Raw genomic sequence first — 19,792 nt, 5'->3', positions numbered from 1 at the left:
GGATTTCTGAGGCTGGATATCTGGAGGGGAGCAGAAAGCATCTTTCTCCCCAAGAGGCGCCGGTGGGTTTGAACTACTGACCTTGTGGTTAGCAGCCCAACACTGTACCACCCAGGGCTCCTCTCCTTATGCACTGGGAAGCAGTTTTAAGGCAATGCTTGCCTTATAGTGCTGGGCTCCACCTGACTCCGCAGTATCTCCAAGGTATGCTCCTTCACGTGAAACTGACAGACCAGTGGAGCAAGCCTTTTCCTGCTGACGTGGTTGCTTTGAGTCCCCTGTCTGGTGCTTGGAAAGCACGTTGCCAAGAGAAAGCATTCTCTCCCTGGGTTCAGGACGCCTCAGCAGGTGACAGGGCTGTCACGTTAGGGTCCAGTTGAGCGGAGAGCAGAGGAGAGTGGAGGAGCAGGGAGGCCGTCTGTTTTGGCAGAGGCTGCAGAGTGCTGGTTCCAGACAGAGTTTGCCTCTGCTGCTCTCTGGTCCCCCTCACTCCCTCCCTCCTACCCATCCATGCCCCAGTTCCCGTGGTGCCCGTTTGTCAAGCCACCCTTCCCTGGGACCTCTTCCTCCAGGAGCATCACATGATCCAAATTGACCATCCCCCTATGCTCTCCAGTCCAAGGCAACCAGCAGCCACGCTCCTGGTTGGACATTTTCAAAGGCACATCGTCTTGGCCTAATTTATACTAACATGGAAATGACTGATAGCTTTGCACCCTTAAACCAAAGAAACGCCTTCCGGCTGATGGGAAGCAGACACGAGGTGAAATCAGGCCCAGGAAGTAGGGGCACTAGGGACAGGTGGTCCATGCAGCTCTCCTGCACCGGCCCATCCTCTTCTACCCAAGACGGCCTCTTGCAGTTCTGAGCTTTGCTCTAGCCCTATTGGGGGTGGGAAGGGAGGGCAAGGGAGTTAGGAGGGCAGGCTTTTGTACAAGGGAGACCTTGGTGAGTTGGATACCTTGGGGTGGGGGCAGGCAAGAGCAGAGGATCCGTGGGGGAGGCTGGAGAGACTTGGAGCAAGGGACCCTCACAGTCATGAGGACTGGAGACCCGGGTTGGTGTTCTGGCCTCGCTACGTGCTGCTTTGGATCCTGAGTCACTTAAACTCAGTTTGTTGGCCCATCACATAGGGGGCTTGGGGAAGGGGTGGTCTCCTGGAGCCAAAGGACAGCCTGAGCCTGGTGCCCCGCAGCATCCAGCGGTCCGCCCAAGGAGTTGACCTGTCGCTCACTCTCTCCCCCCCCCACAGGTCATCGATAAGAACTCGGGAGGCTGGTGGTATGTGCAGATCGGGGAGAAGGAAGGCTGGGCCCCCGCATCCTACATTGATAAGCGCAAGAAGCCTAATCTGAACCGCCGCACTAGCACGCTGACCCGGCCCAAGGTGCCCCCACCGGCACCCCCCAGCAAGCCCAAAGAGGCTGAGGAGGCGCCCGTGGCAGGTGCCAGCGAAGGCCAGGACTCCCCACTGCCGCTCAAGTACGAGGAGCCCGAATATGACATCCCGGCCTTTGGCTTCGACTCGGAGCCCGAGCCGAGTGAGGAGCCCGGGGAGGACGGGGCCTCGGGGGAGCGGCGGCCTGCTCAGCCCCGGCGGCCCTCGCCGGCCTCCTCGCTGCAGCGGGCCCGCTTCAAGGTGGGGGAGTCATCGGAGGACGTGGCCCTGGAGGAGGAGACCATCTACGAGAACGAGGGTTTCCGGCCGTTTGCAGAGGACAGCCTGTCTGCCAGGGGTTCCTCCGGGGACAGCGACTCCCCGGGGGGCTCCTTGTTGTCGCTGGCCAGGAAAAACTCCCCCAAGTCCTCCTCGTTGCTCAAGCTCAAAGCTGAGAAGAATGCCCAGGCCGAGCTGGGGAAGAACCGCTCCTCGGCCTCCTCCTCCTCCTCCTCCTCCATCACCATCAACACCACTTGCTCCTCCTCCTCATCCACGTCCTCCTTGTCCAAGAACAGCGGCGACCTGAAGCCCCGGTCTGCCTCCGACGCTGGCATCCGAGGCACCCCCAAGCTCGGGGCCCGCAAGGACGCAGACGCGAAGGCCGGCCTGGCCTCCTGTCCCCGGGCCAAGCCATCGGTCCGGCCCAAGCCCTTCCTGCACGGAGCAGAGTCCCAGCAGCAGGGGAAGATGGACATCAGCACGCTGCGGCGCCAACTGAGGCCCACAGGCCAGCTCCGCGGCGGCCTCCGGGGCTCCAAGAGCGAGGACTCGGAGTCGCCCCCGACCTCAGCCTTGGAGGCGGCCGCGGAGGGGCCGAGGCGGGGTTCGGCCGATCTCATCCCCCTCCCTGCCTCCTCCACCATTCCCCCCTCCGGTTCGACCAAGAAGGAGAGGGAAGGGCCGGCCGGTGTCTACATGACGTGCAGCGCCTACCAGAAGATGCAGGAGTCGGAGATCAGCTTCCCCGCGGGCGTGGAGGTGCAAGTGCTGGAGAAGCTGGAGAGCGGGTGGTGGTACGTGAGGCTCGGGGAGCTTGAGGGCTGGGCCCCCTCCCACTATCTGGTGCTGGGCGAGAACGAGCATCCCAAGCCCGAGCCCTCGGGTCCTGGGTCCACCACGGCCACGGCCAAGAGCCCACAGCATGAGGGCAAGCCAGACAGCTTGGAGAAGATGGAGAAGCGGGTGCAGGCCCTGGACACCGTCAACCAGAGCAAGAAGGCCACGCCGCCCATCCCCTCCAAGCCACCTGGGGGCTTCAGCAAGGCCCCCGGGGCCGGGCCTGTAAAGATGCGCAATGGCGTCCGGCAGGTGGCCGTGAGGCCCCAGTCGGTGTTCGTGTCCCCACCACCCAAGGACAACAACCTGTCCTGCGCCCTGCGCAGGAACGAGTCCCTCACGGCCACCGACAGCCTCCGGGGCGTCCGTAGGAACTCCTCCTTCAGCACAGCCAGCTCGGCCGCCGCGGAGGCCAAAGGCCGCCTGACCGAGCGGGCTGCCAGCCAGGACTCCAGCTCGCCTCTGCTACCGGCCCAGCGCAATGGCATCCCCGTGTCCCCCGTGCGCCCCAAGCCCATCGAGAAGTCCCAGTTCATCCACAACAACCTCAAGGACGTGTACATCTCCATCGCGGACTATGAGGGCGACGAGGAGACGGCGGGCTTCCAGGAGGGGGTGTCCATGGAGGTGCTCGAAAGGAACCCCAACGGCTGGTGGTACTGCCACGTCCTGGATGGGGTGAAGCCCTTCAAAGGCTGGGTGCCCTCCAACTACCTGGAGAAGAAGAACTGACTCAGGCACGGGGCAACCAGACACGGGGTGCCGGGAGGGAGAGCTCACCAGATCCCACGGGGGTGTGGTGGCAGGGGCCCCCACGGGCTGGGCCCTGGAGAGGACACTGAGGCCCACGTGTGGTGACTTCGCTGGTCGGTGGGTTGTACACCATTTGGGACCCGTCATGTGGGCAGCGCCGTCTGTGCCTTGGCTGTAGAGCTGGACCGACCCGAGGGGCACAGATGCACCCCCTCCCACTCCCATGCCCTGCTCTGCCCTGCCCTGTCCAGCCTCAGGTGCTGGTCCCTGGACTGCTGGAGGTGGTTCTGGTGTTGCCCTACCCTGGGTCTCCTGAGCTGGCCTGGGCTCCCAGCAGCCTCCGCCTCCCACCATGGTTGGGTGCGCCAGGCCCCCACTGGCTCAGGAGGGCTCTCCTGAATCTTCTGACTGCCCCCCAGCTATTAGCTGGTGCCACCAAGGACCACCTTTCTCAATGGTCTCTGCCCCATCCTCTTTGGGGCACCCCTGGGGGACACTAGCAGCTGAAGAGTTTACAGAGCATGAGCGGTGGGGGCTGGGGCTGCTTCCTCCCCATCCTCCTCCTCCCAGTCTATCTACAGGGGGCACTGGAGTCTTTCCAGCCGGCACCTCCTGTTCGTTTCGGGAGAAATTGATTGACCTGGAGCTTACGTCAGGCCATTGGTTTGGGATCTTATTTTAGAGGTTCTTTGGGAGTCTAAAAGGTGGTCCCTCTGAGAAAGGGATGGGCCGTGGTTGGGCTTTTCTGTTGTTCGCTTGTAGGAGTGGGTTATTTTGTTGGCTTTGGTTGAATGTCATGCCCCCTCCATTCACCAAAGTCAGTTTGGTTTCCACTGTGGGGACAAGAAGGGGGGCGGAGGTGTGAGGCCGGCCTGGTTCTTGCCCAGCCTTGAGGGGGCCAAAAAATCCTCCCCAGGAGGGAGGAGGAGGTGGTGTTTAGAGAAGAAACCGTGTCCCCTGGGCCACAGAGTGAGCCACTCTCTGCGGGTACTGGCAGTGTCCCAGCACGGAGAGGCTTCTGGAACTGCCCCGGCACCCCAGGGCTTCGGGGCCCAGCTGGCCCTTCGGCCTGCTGCTGATGCGACAGGTGTCCGATGAAGAGGATCTCCGAGCCAGGAGCCAGCCTGGTCTCCCCAAGGGGCAGCGCCCTGGCGGAGAGAGAAATGCAAGAATCACACTCCACGGGCCCGTGCCGGCTCTGGATTGTGCCGTTCTGTTGTTGATGTTTGGGGGGCTTGCTCCAGAAGCTGCCTCAGCTTCCCAAGGACTCCCCTTTGCTGGGAGTGGATTCCCACACGTGCCTTTGACTTCACACCGCCGGGATGCCGCGGCCAGAATCCCTGGGTGAAGGGCTTGGGTTTGGGGGTTTTCTGTACCCTCTTCCCACCCACCACCCACCTCTGCCCCCCCAATTGGCTCCTGGGCCCAGAGACAAGCACAGGACCCCGGGGGTCTCTGTGCCTTGCCTGGGATCTCCCAAGCTCCCTCACCCCTCACCACCCTTGGTTGCCCGGGCAGCTGTAGCAGACCGCTCCTCTTTGTCTGTCCCAGGGCCGTGGTGGGCATGATGGTTTGGTTTGTGTAAACATTGAAACTAGTTCTTTTCTTCTGCTGGACAGTATTAAATCGAGCTGGGTGTCGCGTTAACCTGCTAAGACTGAAGTACTAACGGTAGCGGCGTAGTGTCTTCATAGTGATATTATTTTTTGACTTCTTTGAACAATGATGATGAAGAGGTGGTTCATTACGTTTTAATCAATGCACTTTAGTAAGCGAGGCGGGTGGTAAGAAACCCGGAGCGTGGGAGTGCATTCCTTAAAGATGCAGTATATGCTTTCCTCAGTTTTAAACAGCACGTATTTATTAAATGAAAACAAAGTAATTTATGATTATTTAAAATAAAATGTAAAAGGGGAGTGGCTGCAGGGCTCAGGGACCTTCCGCGTAAACTCCCTTCCAGGGCGAGGGCCCAGCGGCCTGGCCCCTCGGTTACCTGCACTGAGCCGGCTCCATCCTCAGTGGGCATGCCCAGCCAGGAAGGGGTACGGGACACAGCTGCACAGCATCAGAGAGTGATGCCAGGGCCAGCCTGCCCTGCCCCTCTGCCCCGTGGGGGCTCTCCACCACCTGTGAGGCCCATTGTCGCCTGCTCCCCAACCACCACCCACGCCCCCCACCCTCCTTCCTCCTCGGTGCTCTTAAGTCAAAGTCATGAAAAGGCAGGACGGGATGAGACCTGATGGGGGGGGAGGGGTCACTCCATCCCCACCTCTCCTAACTGCAGCCTGGTGACAGGAAACGATTTGCCCAATGTCACACAGCCCCTTACATGACTCCTTATACAACCCCCCCCCCATTGTTTTTCGTGTGGTCATCATGTTTACATTGTGACTCCCAGTCCTAAGGATGGCTGCGAGTTACTCAGGCATCCGGGAGAAGTAGGGCGTGCCGCCGCCTGGTGGCAGCGTGTAGACATAAACAGTAAACAGGGATTGATTCCCTGCCCCTCTCCCTCACTGCACCCCCACCCCAACTCACAGCACAAACCCTGCCAGCCCAAAGAGAATATGAATACTTGAAGCAAGAGGGTGTATGCCAGTCCCTCAGGCCCAGCATGGCCAGGGGGTGCTGTGCCCCGTGCCCCCGGCTCCTGGCCGGACCGTGGGTGGGAGGACTTCTTTCCCTTGAGCGGTGGAGGGCCTGCCAGCAGCTGGTGGGAGGAGGAAGGGGCTGTGGCTCTGACCCATCTGGAGGAAAACCAGATCGGACTGGAAACAGAAGGCAATCTCAGCAATGTCCAAACCTAGTGGCCCATTGGTTTTGATTGAAAATGTGAAATGACATTGTATTGCTGTATACTGCAACTTTAACCCTAATGAGCCCTTCGGAGGTCATTATTGAGGTTCTTATAATGCCCGAAGATGTATTGGTTGGTGCTTTGTTTTTCTTTCAGTTTAAAACCCTTTTTATTAGGCGTGTGTGGGGGGTGGGGGTGGGGGGGTGTCTTTATCTCCCACCTCTTTGCAAACCGCAGCCTGACTGGGCTGCCTGGCACCCCCATACTGCCCCCACCAGGAAGTGGACCTCTAGGGACAGGGCAGGAAGCCAGGATGGAACAGCCCCCAGCAGCAGGAGTGTGAGCTGGTCTGCCCTGGGGTGTGTGAGCCCCCAGTGGATGCTACGGCTGGGCCCACAGCCACCCCTCTTGCTCCTCCGCTCTCCGTCTCGACGAAGGCATTATATAGCACCATTGTAATCACTTTCAGATGTTAGAAGCATATTTTACTGGCTTTTGTATCCATCGCTTTCCTCAGCAAGACGTTACTGCTTTTGTCATCTAAGGGAAAAAGACAAGGGAATTTTGGGTCAAGCATTATTTTCCTATTACTAAATATTTGCAGAGTAGGCATAGAACTATTAAGTATAGACCTCGGTTGGGTAGTTTAAGGGAGGGGGAAAAAGATAAAAATAACCCTCACTTTTCCTGGTTTTGTTTTGGTTTTTTGTATTTAACGTATTATTTCTTTAAGGTTACTCCCTTCCCCTCCTCTCCTCCAAATACTTTGCATTCTCAATCGAAAATGAAAACAATCTGAGAGACAGGAAATGTGCAATATTATCGAGATGGATGCCAGGCTGGTTTGGACAGCAGTGGATGGGGGGCTCCTGGGTCCAGTGGGGGGAAGGTGGAGACGGGGCTTTGGGAAGAATGGCAACTGGGGCAGAATCCGGTCTCACCCTCGCCTCCCCTGCACGACGGTAGGGGTGGCCACAAGGTGGTGGCCCCCTTTTTCTGCTGGGTGTCAGCCACACCAAAGAAAGGGGCCTAGGGAGAAAGCATGGGCTCTCCAATCCCCTGGGACCCCAGCGCCCAGGCTGAGCGAGGGGGCCCTCAAGGAGCTGCTCCCAGTGCCATGTCCTTGTTCCATAGCCCACTGCCCAGAAAGATCTGCCCCCAAAACAACTCCCAGCAGGGCTCTTACCCCAGCCACCCAATGTTTGGGCTGTGGCCCTTGTAATGTGTCCTTAAATCTTTCTAAAATGAAGTAACCTCAGTTCAGGTCGTGGGCAGGCACCCTCTAGGTTGTAACCAGCTTCTTTGGGGATAGGGTAGGTGCCCTGAGTCCTGAACCCCCATCTCCACCTTCCCAAGACATGCCCCCCCTCCTGCAGCTGGGCCTGGTGTTGAGCTCCGGCTATCATCCATCTCATCACTTCAGCCCCAGCCCCCAGGTTGACCCCAGGGGCCTTGGAGAAGGGTCAGAACTTCGCAAAGCCAGGTGCCCAGCCAGCCTGCAGGTTGAGAAAGCAGAAGGATGGAGCATCTTAGCGGGGTCCTGACCCTTGGAGCTCTGTCCCTTGGACCACTGTCCCCGCACGCCCCCCCCCCCGTGCCACCCACCACCACCATCCAGTACTGTATACTGCTGACCCAGCCCCTCTCAGTGAATTTCTGAACACATCACCAGATTCATGAGGGGGCTTCCAAAAATTCATGCAGAAGGGAATCAATAGCTCATGGGCCTTTCCCACCAATTTTCTGATGACCCGCCCCGAGATATCTGGGACCATGTCTTTGAGAATCTCCATGCGAAGCTCTCTGGAGAGAAAACCATCCAGGTGGCTAAAGGATTTGGATTCCCTCACTTTTTTGAGGGCTGTGTGTGTATGTGTGTATGTGTGTGTGTTGGTGCTTTCCCACTTGGATTAAATAATACGGGGTTCAAGAAAGAAACACCGGGGGAGCCATCTCCAAAGAACAAGTCCTTGACATTGGGCAGGTCCCACAGGACTTGCCACTTCTGACATCGAGTGTGTGTGTGAGTGTGTGTGTTTTGCACGCAGCATCCTGGCTGGAGAGTGCAATGTGTCTTTTGCTTTCTTTTTTTTACTTTTGGTAAATTTTTTTTTGTCAGTATCTAGTTGGAAACTTAACACTGGCATTACCAGATTTAGCAGCAGCAGCAACCGGGGCCATTGTCCCGGGCACCAAAAAGCGGATGCTGTCGGGTGTGGAAGTGCCGAGATTGTTTCAGTTGAGTCACCCATCTACAGTGTGTCCTCCCAGGCACACCGTCCCACCCCTGTTCATGCCATCAGTCCCCGGAGAAGGGCTGCTTGGGTGTAGGATTTCTGAGATGGGCAGGCTGAGCTAGCTCAGGTGAGCCCAGCAAGAGCCACACCTGTGTGTCCATGAACACGTGTCCATAGCCTGAGAGGCCTGGAGTATTCTGAAGGATTCCAGCGGGATGCTGATGAGCAAATTTGGGCTAAGCCACTATCCCCATTTGGTGCTGCCTCATACCTGTGGTCAGGGCCAGTAACCTATAGCCTCAATTCAGGAGGAAACAGCCCATTGATTGGCTATCCTGCCCTGCCACACCTGGTGTCCCATCTGAAAGCAGGGCAGCACGTTGGCACGTGACTACCTGAGCGAGGCGGCCAGCGGGCTCGGGCTCTCTTGCTCCCAACAATGGAGTTACCACACAGCCATCACTTGAGCTTTACTCTTGTTTGTACTTTGACCTTGACCATCAGTCCCCTCCCCGTCCCAATCTTAGAACTTAGTGGCCTTAGAGAATGGGGTGCCCATTTGGTTCCCAGCCCAGCCTGGCTAATGGACCGGGCGGGGGGGGGGGGGAGAGGAAGGTTTATATTGCAGGTGCAAGGGTTGCTGGAGCACATTGGTTGGAGGCGAACCAGAGGCATGTCGGGAGGATGTGTGTTTGGTGGAGGGGGGATGTGTGGGGTGGTCAGGGCTGACTGACCTTTCACTGGGAAGGGGGGCTTCCAGAAGTAGATGCCTTATAGGCAGGAAAGAGAAGGTTTGAGCTCAGAGAGGGTTTGGAATCTTGGGTTTTGTCTTTGTTCAGAAGGAATAGGTCAGGTTTGAGTGGGGAAGAAGAGAGCTGGTAGGCTAGCATGAGTGATTAAGTACCCTAGTCTCCAGCCAGTTGGAAAAGCCTCCAGATTGGGCCATTACTATCAGCTGGGCAGAGGAAAGGGCCACACATTGGGCCCTCTATGATTGGAGTGGGCCAGGCATGGAGTTTGGAGACCCTGGCTCCAGGGCAGACATCTGTCTCCCAGGTTCCCAGCTGGTTCTCCCTATCCACTGGCTGCCAGTGCAGTCAGAGTCTCAAAACTTTGGAATCCATCCAAGGCCCACTGCCCACATATAGTAGGGACCCCTCTCCCCTCCATCCCACCCCATCCACCAACTGGAACCTCGGGACCCAGGCTCCAGCAGGCCGACGGGGGACGAAGACCCTGGCATTGGCTCTTCTGTTCATGTGGTTCACCGGTGTGCCCAGCCTGCCTCCCTGATGTGCTTGGGGAGTCAAGGGCCGGCTCAGTCATGGGCACACCTTTCCCCCTTTCTAGTGACCTGGAGTCCAGGCACACAGGCTTGAGAGCTTGGGGGGCAGGGGGAGAAGGATACACAGAGCCAGTTTGTAAATTCTTTCATCCAGGACACGGTATGGGCAGGGAGATCCACTGCCGGGTGCCAAGAGGTCTGCAGGGAGGAGCAGCTTCGGGGGAAGGTGGGTGTGAGTGGCAGTCCCCAAAGCATGGCTGGGTGTGAACGGGCCATGTCCCGTGGCCCCACCTAGGGAGGCCAGCGAGAAGGGCATCAGCTTCAGTGGTCAGGGTGAGTGCTAAAAGACTTGGCCCTCTGGTGGTGCTAATCTATCTCCATGTTCTTGACATTGTGCATAGTGACCTTAAAAATAAACACAAAAATCCAGCGTCCCGAGGGAAAGGACCCAAACCCCTGGTGTCCTTTGGGACTCTGTGGCCAGCTGAAAATGCTGTCTTGGCATGCTTCCAGACTGTAAGATTTGGGTGGTTTTGTTTTATATTTTATGTTTACATGCATCTTATATTTCCCTGAAAACGAAATAAAGTTTTTTTAACAGAACAGAAATCCTTTATTTCACCCCGGCAACTGGAGTGCCAACGCCACAGCCCTGAATGCAGCAAGTGCACAGGGCCTGGTGTCTGCTGAGGGCAGGCCTTGTGCCCTCTGATCCTCACCTCCTTTTTCTGGACTCCAGCGCAGGGCCATGGGGTCCTGGTGGGAGCAGCAGCTGTGGCTGTGAGAGTCTAGGTAGAAACTGGGAAGCCAGAGGATCCTTCCAGCAGAAGGGGGGTACGAGCTAGCCCCCCCCAACACTCCAAATAAGGCTACTGCCAACCCCCCCCCCCAGGTGTACTCAAGGTCTCCTTCCCCAGCTGCGCCTCTCCCAGGGTCCTGGATGGGTAGCTGCTGCACTGGGGAGTCAGCACCTCCTCTGACCTACGAAGACTGGCCACCCCTCCATTGGCCCCTAGGTGGCACTACCTGCCCCCAAAATACCTCTCCAGGTCTGGGCACTGCTCAGCCTGAAGAGGAAGTTGCAGGCCTTACACCCGGGACCCCAGAGCCCCAGTACCACAGGCCCTCTGAAAGGCAAGGTCGTCTTCCTCTCAACGTGTAACAAGGCTCTGCTTCGCCCCGTCAGCCGATCCAGACAGAGAGTCCCGCTCTAGTCCCCACAACCCAGGCGGCATCCTGCCCCAGCTCTTTCAGGGCCTCGGAAACCCAGGTCTTGAACTGACTCCCCTAGTATCCAGGATACACACATGCCCACACACACACTCAGCCCGCTCCCCCTCCCTTCCTCCCTCCTTCCACTGCACAGCACAGCCCTCAGGCTGGTACGGAATCACCTTTATTCACGATCACAGAGACCCGGGTTCACAAAGGGAGGGAGGGGGCTGCCCACACACTAACAGATGAGACACATGGCTTCCTCTTCCCAACCCTCAGACTACCCAGCCCCTGCCTTTGTCTGACCTTGATCAGGTGGGGCCACTCCCCAGCCTCACCCCCACAGGATATAGAGGTCTCCTGGGAAGAACAGCTACTGGGGACCTGTGTCTTGTCCCCAGAGGCCCCCTGCAAGGCCCACGCTGATATCCTGACCCAAGGGCTCCTGTCACACCACCCACTGCAGTTTCTCCAAAGAACTCCCCAGCATCACGCTGTCACGCCGACACTCCCACCCCCATTTGACAGAGGGGGACGCTGAGGCTCAGAGGGGCGCTGACCTGGCCAGATGCAGAGTTCTGGCGCCCTGACACCTGGCCCCAGCCAATCAGGCAGGCGGGCATGGCTGTGATGGCTGCGGCCAGAGGAGGCGGTCTTCCTTTGTCCCAGGGGGGGAGTGACGGGAGGCTGGCCCCTTCCAGGCTTGTCTTCCCAGGTCTTTCCTCAGACCTGGCTCCCCAGGCCCTGGCACTGGACCCATTGGCATTTCTGAGCCACCTTGATGAGCCTGCTCCAGCCCAGAAGTTGGCACCGAGGGCACTCTGTTCCCTGTGCTTTTCTGCAAAACAGCACAATTCTTCAGGCGCTCTGCCTGCTGATCCTGTGGAAGTTCCAGTGCATGGTGAGCAGGGCCGGCTCCCGGTACCCGCTGGGCTGGGGTCTGTGAAGCATGACCTGCTTGCCTGGTGCCCCACTCACCCAGGGCACCATTTCTAGGGGCCCAGGTCATGGAGACTCACCCCCCACCCCATACACACACACACAAACCTAATAAATAAATAAATTAAAATGAGAAAGGCTGATCTTACCCCAGGGAGTTTCCTCACCAGCCCCGGCCCTCGGCCCCTCCCTAGTGAGCTGCAGCCACCCTGCAGGTCAGCAGGCTGGAGACGGTGGCAGACCCTGACTGAAGGCAGATCCCATGCCTCGCAATCTCAGGGCGGCCAGAGAGATGACTGAGACAGAACAGCCATGGCCAGGAGGGGGGTGCCACACCCCAGCCAGATGGGGCCAGGACCTCGAGTCTGGAGCCTTCCGCAGTTTGCCCAGGGATGAAGGCATCCACTGACCAGTCTCTGGCCCCTGGCTGCCACGCCCAAGTGGCAGGGAGAGAGGAGATGGCAGGGGTGCTGTTGGGCAGGCTGTGTGCTGTGCCAGGGCAGCTGGCTGAGAGAACCACAGGAGGCTGGGAAAGTCTCTCCCCTCACCAGCTAAGCCGCAGCTACCCGGAAGAATGGTCTTGTGGTGGGCTTCCGGCAAAGGGGCCAGTGGACTAGCGGGACCTGCCAGAGGTCAGCCCCAGATGGGGGAGCCGCTCAGATGGGGCCCCGCCCTTGCCCCTAGGCATACTGGGAAATCAGATGTCCAGACTGGAAGTAAGTAGGGCCTCTCTCCCTTCCTTCTGCCAAGCAATCCGGCCCCGCCCCACTGCCCCCCACCTCCCTGCCTGACACCCCCTCTGTGCCTCCAAACCTCAAGGGGGCTCAGTTTCCCATATTTAATGGAAGAGGGAAAGAGCTTCCATCCGGAAGGGGGGCGAGAGAGGCTGTTGAGCGGGTGCTCCGCTGAGCTCGCCTGCCAGCCGCACTGAGGGGCGCATGTGGGGTGGCACGCTGGGCTACGAGCTGCGGTAGGTCTTGATGATGTCCTTGATGGGGCGGCGGCAGATGGGGCAGCAGGCGTGCAGGGCCTTCTTGAGGCGCAGGCCGCAGGCATAACAGAGGCACATGTGGCCACAAGTGTAGATGACCGTGTCCACTGCGTGCTCGTAGCAAATGGTGCACTCATCGCTCCACTGGCCCAGGCCGGGGGTCAGGGGTGACTCAGGCAGGCTCACTGGCGAGTTGGGGGTTGTGCCTGGGGACACGGGGACACCATTCAGGGGAAGGTAGGGCTGCGGCAGCCCCTGGAGCTGGGCCTAGATTCCTGGAGGGGAAAGCCTCTTGTCCCATCAGCATGTTTGGGAATGGGCCTGTTTACCAGGGCAACCTCGTTTCCTGGGCAAGAGAAGGGAGAGGCTTCTTGGGAACGCCTCCTCCTGGCCCACTCCTCCTCCAGACCAGACAGGGTACGAAGTGGTAGGAGGTGAGGTTGGTAGGAGGATGGGAGGAGGGCAGGGCCCCTTGCTGTCCCGTCCTGGGTGCTGAGAAAGTCACCCAGCTAGGTAGGACCCAGCATGTCCCAGAAGCACCCTCATCCTTGGGGGCTCGGGCTGTCCCTGGGGAACTAGGGACAGGAGCAGGGAAGTAACACACTTACCGCCAGCAGAGTTGCCCAGAGGTCCCAAGCTGCCGGTGCTGAGCATGGGGTCGGAGAGGCGGCTGCCCAGGGCACTGGGAGAAGTGGGCGTGGAGGCAGGAGAGCAGGGTAGGGAAGGGATTCCCCGCTCAGTCAAGAGGGTGGAGCCTGGGAAGGAGGAGGAGGAGGAGGAGCTCACGTGTGTTTGCATTAGAGGGGGGCGGAGTAACATTGCTGGACTGGCTGTCTGGGCTCAGGGCTAGGGGGTTCACAGGCTGCAGCCCCTGCCCCCACCCGGGCAATCTGTTCTGCCTCCAAGGTTTTGTTATATCCGCAGTCTCGAAAGTAGCCTGCTGGCCCTCCCAGGGGATCCTTCGAGGCCAGGCTTTCCCGGGGCAGTAAATGAAGCCACCAGCCCTGCTTAGAGTTCTGGGATCCCAGGCCTGTCACCACCACCTCCCAACTCTCTTTCCCATCTCCCATACTTGTTCTGGGCCTGCATTCGGCCCCTCCACCCTCCCCTCAGCTCCTCTCCATCCTTTCCTCCCTTTCCTCGATCTGATCCAGCCTTACTCAGGGCGCGGGGCATGGTGCATACAGGAAGCTGGGAACAAACTGGCCCCGCCCGCCTGACCCTCTGAGAACCTCAGCCCCTGCCTGGGCACCCAGGTTGGTACAGCCCTGCCCAGCCTCACTAAGCGTACAAGCCACCAGCTTCGCTTCCTCAAGAGGTGCCCTCCTGCCAGCAGGGACTTATTCACCCCAACATAGTGCCCTGCACAGACACCCAAATCAACCCACTGCCACCCAGTCCGAGTGACCCTGGAGGGCAGGGAGACTGTGTAATCTTTCCCGGAAGCAGCCAGCCTCGTCTCTCTGTCAAGAAGCAGCTGGTGCGTTCGAGCTGCTGATCTTGGGGTGAGCAGCTCAAGTGTAAGCCACTGGGCCACCATGGGGGCCGGTCTAGGCCCACTCACCGAGGATGCGGATCTGGGTGACGGCCCCGTGCAGACTGAAGAGCATCCAGAGCGGCTGCGACGCGTCCACACACAGCTGCAGGCCACCAGCTGCACCATTGTGGCTGAGGTGCAGTTCGCCGTCGGTGTTGACCACCAGGCCCAGGATGTCGCCGCTGTGCAGGGGGCCCGGCACGCGGCACACGGCCCAGAACTCCTTGCGGTCCACCAGGGCCTCCGGGCTGAAGGGCAAGTCCGCGGGCCGCAGCGTGCCGGGATCGCACGTGGTGACTCCGAAGGAGAGCGCAGCGGGCCGCGCACCGCCCGAGCGCGTGACCTTGACGAAGATGGTCTCGGCCACGCGCACGGGGCGACTGGTGAAGACCAGCGCGCGCTCGTCGCGCCCGTGCTCCAGGCGCGCCACCGTCTGCTCGTCCAGGATGCGGACGTGCGCGCCCGCGCGCAGCGGGTGGAAGCGCAGGTCGCCGTCGAGCTGCGCGGGCAGCGCGCGGCTGTGCTGCGAGTTGAGCGAGTTCTGCGGGATCGGGCAGCCGGCGGCCGGCGCCCCGTCGTCGCCATCGGCGCCCGGGGGCACGTTGAGGTCGCACAGGCTCACCGAGAGTCGCGCCTCGTCCGCCTCGCGCCGCAGCGACGGCCGCCGCAGGGCGGTGAAGGAGCGCGGCCGGAGGCAGTCCGGGAGCACCAGCTCGCTGTCTAACCGCGCGGAGCCCGCAGGGCCGCCGACAGACAGACAGAGAGAGAGGCCGTCAGGTGCCAGCAGCCCCAGGCCGCCCTGCTCAAGGGCCGGCGGGCCAGCCCGCGCTTGGTCTCCCGCTGGCTTTTAAAGCCTGTGACATGAGAACGCTTACCGAATTTGCAATGGCTTAGAAAACGCTTATGACATAACAGGGATCCGAGCTTGTGCCTCCTAGGCACTTAACTGCTAACAGGCAGAAAGAAGCTGGGAAAGCCACCAAAAGTCAAGGCGGCATTGCTTCTAGAGCGTATGCGTCCGGGGCTTTCTTTGCACGTTTACGGACCTATTCACTACTCACTACAGTGTGTGTGTGTGTGTGTGTGTGTGTGTGTGTGTGTGTGTGTGTGTATGTGTGTGTGTGTGTGTGTTTCCTTTAACACTAAGCCCTTACTCTTTATTCCCAGCCACCTACAAGAACTCCAAGCACACAATCGCACACAATAAATATTTGTGCATGTGTGGATGGGTGGGTGCATGGATGGGTGGGTGCATGGATGGATGGATGGGTGGGTGGGTGGGTGGATGGATGGATGGATGGATGAGATACCCTAACACTCAGACACTGCCCCTGAGTTGATTCCTAAGAGGGCAGAGTAGAATGGCCTCTGTGGGTTTCTAAGGCTAACTTTCACAAGAGTAGAAAGCCTCGTCTTTCTCTCAGGGAATGGCTGGCGGTTTCAAACTGTGTTGACCTTGCAGTTTGCTGCCCAATGAGTAACCACTCTGTCACCAAGGCTCCTCCTCATCCTCAGCACTGGGGGAAGGATGCTAGAGTGGCCCACCTCCCCAGAGCCCCTCTGCATAGGTTCTTTCATCCAATCCTAGCAACTACCTGCAGAGGTGAGCATTGCTACCTAAGGGCACCGCAGCGGAGAGAAGGTAAGTAAACTTAGCCAGCCCCTCCTCTGCAAGTGGCTTAGCCGGGACTCCAACCTGAGCCACCTTACAGAAAACATGGCTCATCGGCAGTAATGCACTGAGAAGTCCACCACCCAGAGAGGAGCATCGTTAATACTGAGATGATGACCACTCTGGCTTTTGTCTTCAACATTTCCCGGGGGGCGGGGGGGGGGTAGCGTTTCTATCTCAGTGGCATCACACTGTGTCCACACCAGTCATTTGGCACTTGGTCATAGCCCAAAAGCCAAGAAGTGACACCTTTTGTGGGTAACAAGTCCCTTGGACAATCTGATGACCAATCTAGACCTCTCGCTCTAGAAAAATACATCCTTGCAGGTGCTTAAGCATATGTGGTAATGAAAGCTGATGGTGCCCGGCTATCAAAAGATATAGCGCCTGGGGTCTTATAAAGGCTTGAAGGTAAACAAGTGGCCATCTAGATGAGAAGCAACAAAGCCCACATGGAAGCACAGCAGCCTGTGTGATCATGAGGTATCGAAGGGATCAGATATCAGGTATCAAAGAACAAAAAAATTATTATCATTGTGAATGCGGGAGAGTGCGGAGTGGGGACCCAAAGCCTAGCTGTAGGCAACTGGACATCCCCTTACTGAAGGGTGGCAGGGAGGAGACGAGCCAGTCAGGGTGCAGTGTAGCACCGATGAAACAGACAACTTTCCTCTAGTTCTTTAATGTTTCCTCCCCCCTACTTTCATGATCCCAATTGTACCTTACAAATCTGGCTAGACCAGAGGATGTACACTGGTACAGATAGGAACTGGAAACACAGAGAATCCAGGACAGATGATCCCTTCAGAACTAGTGGTGAGAGTGGCGATACCTGGACGGTGGAGGGAAGGTGGGGTAGAAAGGGGGAACTGATCACAAGGACCTACATATAATCCCCTCCCTGGGGGACAGGCAACAGAAAAGAGGGTGAAGGGAGACATTAGACAGTATAAGACATGACTAAATAATAATGTATAAATTATCAAGGGTTCGTGAGGGAGAAGAGGGGAAAACGAGGAGCTGATACCAAGGGCTCAAGTAAAAAGCAAATGTTTTGATGATGGCAACAAATGTACAAATGTGCTTGACACAATGTATGAATGTATGGATTGTGATAAGAGTCGTATGAGCCCCAATAAAATAATTTTTTTAAAAATACATCCTCACAAATTTTAGAGGGAATTTCAGGGCTTTCCTCATCCACAGGAAGCCCACAAACAGGTGTGGGCCCAGGCTCAGAACCGTGCCACCTAGGTTCCCTTTCTTTATAACAAGCTTTTCCCAGTTACGACCTCCTTAACATTTTTCCACACACACCCCCTTCCACCATCAACACACACACACACACACACACACACACACACACACACACACAGTGGCTGGCTATGTCCCAGTCTCTATAGGGGTGTTATACTTTATAAAATGTCATCCATGAACTGCCTTGCATCTCATTCTTAAAGCAGCCCCCCAGAGGCGGTCCATTTTACAGATGGAGCTCAGAGATGTTCTGTGAGAAGCTCATCCTGACACTACCTTCTTCATTCTCAGGTCCTCCTGGCTCACTGACCCTGTCCCCTGGGGAGTTTAGGGCTCCCAATTGGGCTGATACCGCCCCTTGAACCTGTTCCTTCTTAGGAATCTTCTCTCTCAGTCCCCACAAGGGAGAATCTGTCCCCATGTCCCAGGACCCCCACCCCGCCTTGCTTTCTCTCCAGAGGCCAGGCAAGGGGGTGGTGTCTATGTATGGTGGTGACATCTGGAACCTGGTCTGCTGGATGGCAGAGCACAGCATTTGGCTCCACTAAACTCAGACAGCTTCTAGAGCACCCCATTTTGCTCTCCTCCCCCTCCCCCCTCCTCCCAGAAGAGTGTCGCCTGCAATCAGGCCAGCTGAGGGTGCTGCTCACCCCAAGCCTCCTGCCACTCTGGAGAAGCCTCCTGGGGCCTAGCTGGTTAGGGTTTCCTGGCAACATGTTTGGCTGGGAGGAGGGAGTCGACTGGAAAATGTGATTATTCCAGGGAATTGACTCGGTGACAGCCATGGTGCAGAGCGGCTGGGGGGGATGGGGGGCTGTGGAGAGGCAAGGAGGGCCTGTGCAGGGGCGGGTGGGGGGTTGTGCGTGCTGAGACAAGTGTGGGGAGAGGGAGAGGGCCTGTGGCCTAAGACACACACACACACACACACACACACACACACACACACACTCACTCACTCTGGGGGATTCCAGGCATCGGCCCTTGGGGAATCTAGAGAGTAGAACCGAGAAGGGCAGCAGGCTGAGGAGGGAAGGAGCTCAGAGACGCTCAGCCAGGGACACATGCAGGCTTCCGGGGTGGGCCACACGCAAATGTACCGCCACCCCCACACCAACCCTCCACACCCCTTTAGGACACCGGTGCAGAGCCCGTGGAGCTGGGCAACACAGGGCTGGCTGGGAGCCACCCGCAGCTCCAGAGAGGCCCCTCAAGCAGGCCTCACTCCTTCCAAGGGAGCCCAGTTCCGCTGCTGACTCAACCTGGCCTTACAGCGGGTTTCCTGCTTTCTAACTTAGGTCTCCGTCCCTGTATTTATGAGTCAGAATCGATGGCAGCGAGTAACTACCCCTGAAGGAGACTCAGGGATTGAGCTGCCAACTGCAAGGCCAGTGATTCAAACCCACCCGCCCCTCCGACAGAGAAACATGAGGCTGTCGGCTTCAGGGGGATTTACAGTCCTGGAAATCCTACGGAACGGTTCTACTCTGTCTTTTATTTTATTTATTTGTTTGTTTGTTTATTGCATTCAAGGACTATTTGTTGGCCTTTAGGAGTGTTTTCTAGTCCAGTCTGTTGGGGCACCATACCCTGGCCCCAAAGTCCACCTTCAGCATTCCCTGGGACCTCGCTGTTCCATTCTCTTGCTGTTCTGTTGCACCTCCTTAGTGTCTTGCCTTGGTGTGGTGGGATCAGATCAGCCGCAGTTCCCACACTGTGTCTCCAGTGTTGTCCCCTGTCGAGCTATGGGTCCGTGAGGGACGTCATATCTCATAGTGGGGCCGGCCATGTGGTCCTCTCTGTGGGCTGGCTAGTCTAATCAGGAATATCGTCCTCAAGGCCTGGTGGGCCAGGATGTGCTCCACTCTCTCCTCCTCCCCCTTCACCTGCTCCCATGTGCTCTGATCAGATATGTCCCTCTCCCAGAGCAGCGGATTCAATGCCGTCCTTTGAAATAAATTCTTCTGGGGGTAGGGGCAGGTGTTCAGGTACTAGTTGTGATTGGGGCCAGCCCCTCAGACCTCTCCACTGGTTCCCTACTCCACGCAGGCATACTCTGTTTTTTAGGGTTGTGAAGAGTCGGATTCCAACCCATGATGGGGTTTTGTTTTTAACTGCCTGTGGGGTTCTGCCTCTCAACCAGCTACTGAAGACAACTCTCCTCTGCGAAGCCTCAGACTCCCCACCCGCCTTCCCACCTCTTCAGCCCATGCACAGCCTCAGGCGCACTACTACAGGTGAGCCCTGAGTGTCGTGTGGCCACCACCTCCCTGAGAGAGACAGTGACCCAATGAACCAAGAGCAGAACTGCCCCATAGGGGTGCCTTCCAGTCAAGAGTCTCATCCATTTGATTAACAGAGACAAGTTTAATCTTGTCAAGGATTTCATTTTACTTGGATCCACGAACCATGCCCTTGGAAGCAGCCATCAAGAAACACAACGACGCACCGCGCCGGTCATATCCCTGCACAAGACGTCTTTAAAGTGTTCCAGAGCAAAGCCAGGGGATGCATAAGACAACTGGACAACAAACACCGGAGACGGAAGGCACGTCTCGTCTGAATTATGGTGTTGGAGAGACACATTCAATGTACCTCAGACTGGCAGACAGACA

At 57.8% G+C, this 19,792-nt stretch overlaps 2 protein-coding genes across 3 annotated transcripts in view; one reads left to right on the top strand and one right to left on the bottom strand.

Annotated features, from left to right (window-relative positions):
* Nucleotides 1–10,178, top strand: part of SH3PXD2A (SH3 and PX domains 2A) — a 244,135-nt gene extending 233,957 nt beyond the window's left edge. For both annotated transcript variants that reach the window (XM_075533362.1, XM_075533361.1), the window contains one exon: nucleotides 1,253–10,178. In XM_075533362.1, the coding sequence (XP_075389477.1) occupies nucleotides 1,253–3,229 (1,977 nt within the window). In that variant the 3' untranslated portion in view covers nucleotides 3,230–10,178. The remainder of the gene's footprint in view (nucleotides 1–1,252) is intronic.
* Nucleotides 10,179–12,560: 2,382 nt separating this feature from the next.
* NEURL1 (neuralized E3 ubiquitin protein ligase 1) overlaps nucleotides 12,561–19,792 on the bottom strand; it is a 79,900-nt gene continuing 72,668 nt past the window's right edge. The window contains exons 4-6 of the mRNA XM_075534323.1: nucleotides 14,279–14,971; nucleotides 13,323–13,469; nucleotides 12,561–12,920 (exon numbers count right to left, since the gene is read on the bottom strand). Coding sequence (XP_075390438.1) covers nucleotides 12,682–12,920; nucleotides 13,323–13,469; nucleotides 14,279–14,971 — 1,079 coding nt within the window. The 3' untranslated portion in view covers nucleotides 12,561–12,681. The remainder of the gene's footprint in view (nucleotides 12,921–13,322; nucleotides 13,470–14,278; nucleotides 14,972–19,792) is intronic.

This window comes from Tenrec ecaudatus, chromosome 16, assembly GCF_050624435.1.
Source record: "Tenrec ecaudatus isolate mTenEca1 chromosome 16, mTenEca1.hap1, whole genome shotgun sequence".
NCBI lineage: Eukaryota > Metazoa > Chordata > Mammalia > Afrosoricida > Tenrecidae > Tenrec > Tenrec ecaudatus.
This window is presented reverse-complemented; position numbering and strand designations above follow the sequence as displayed.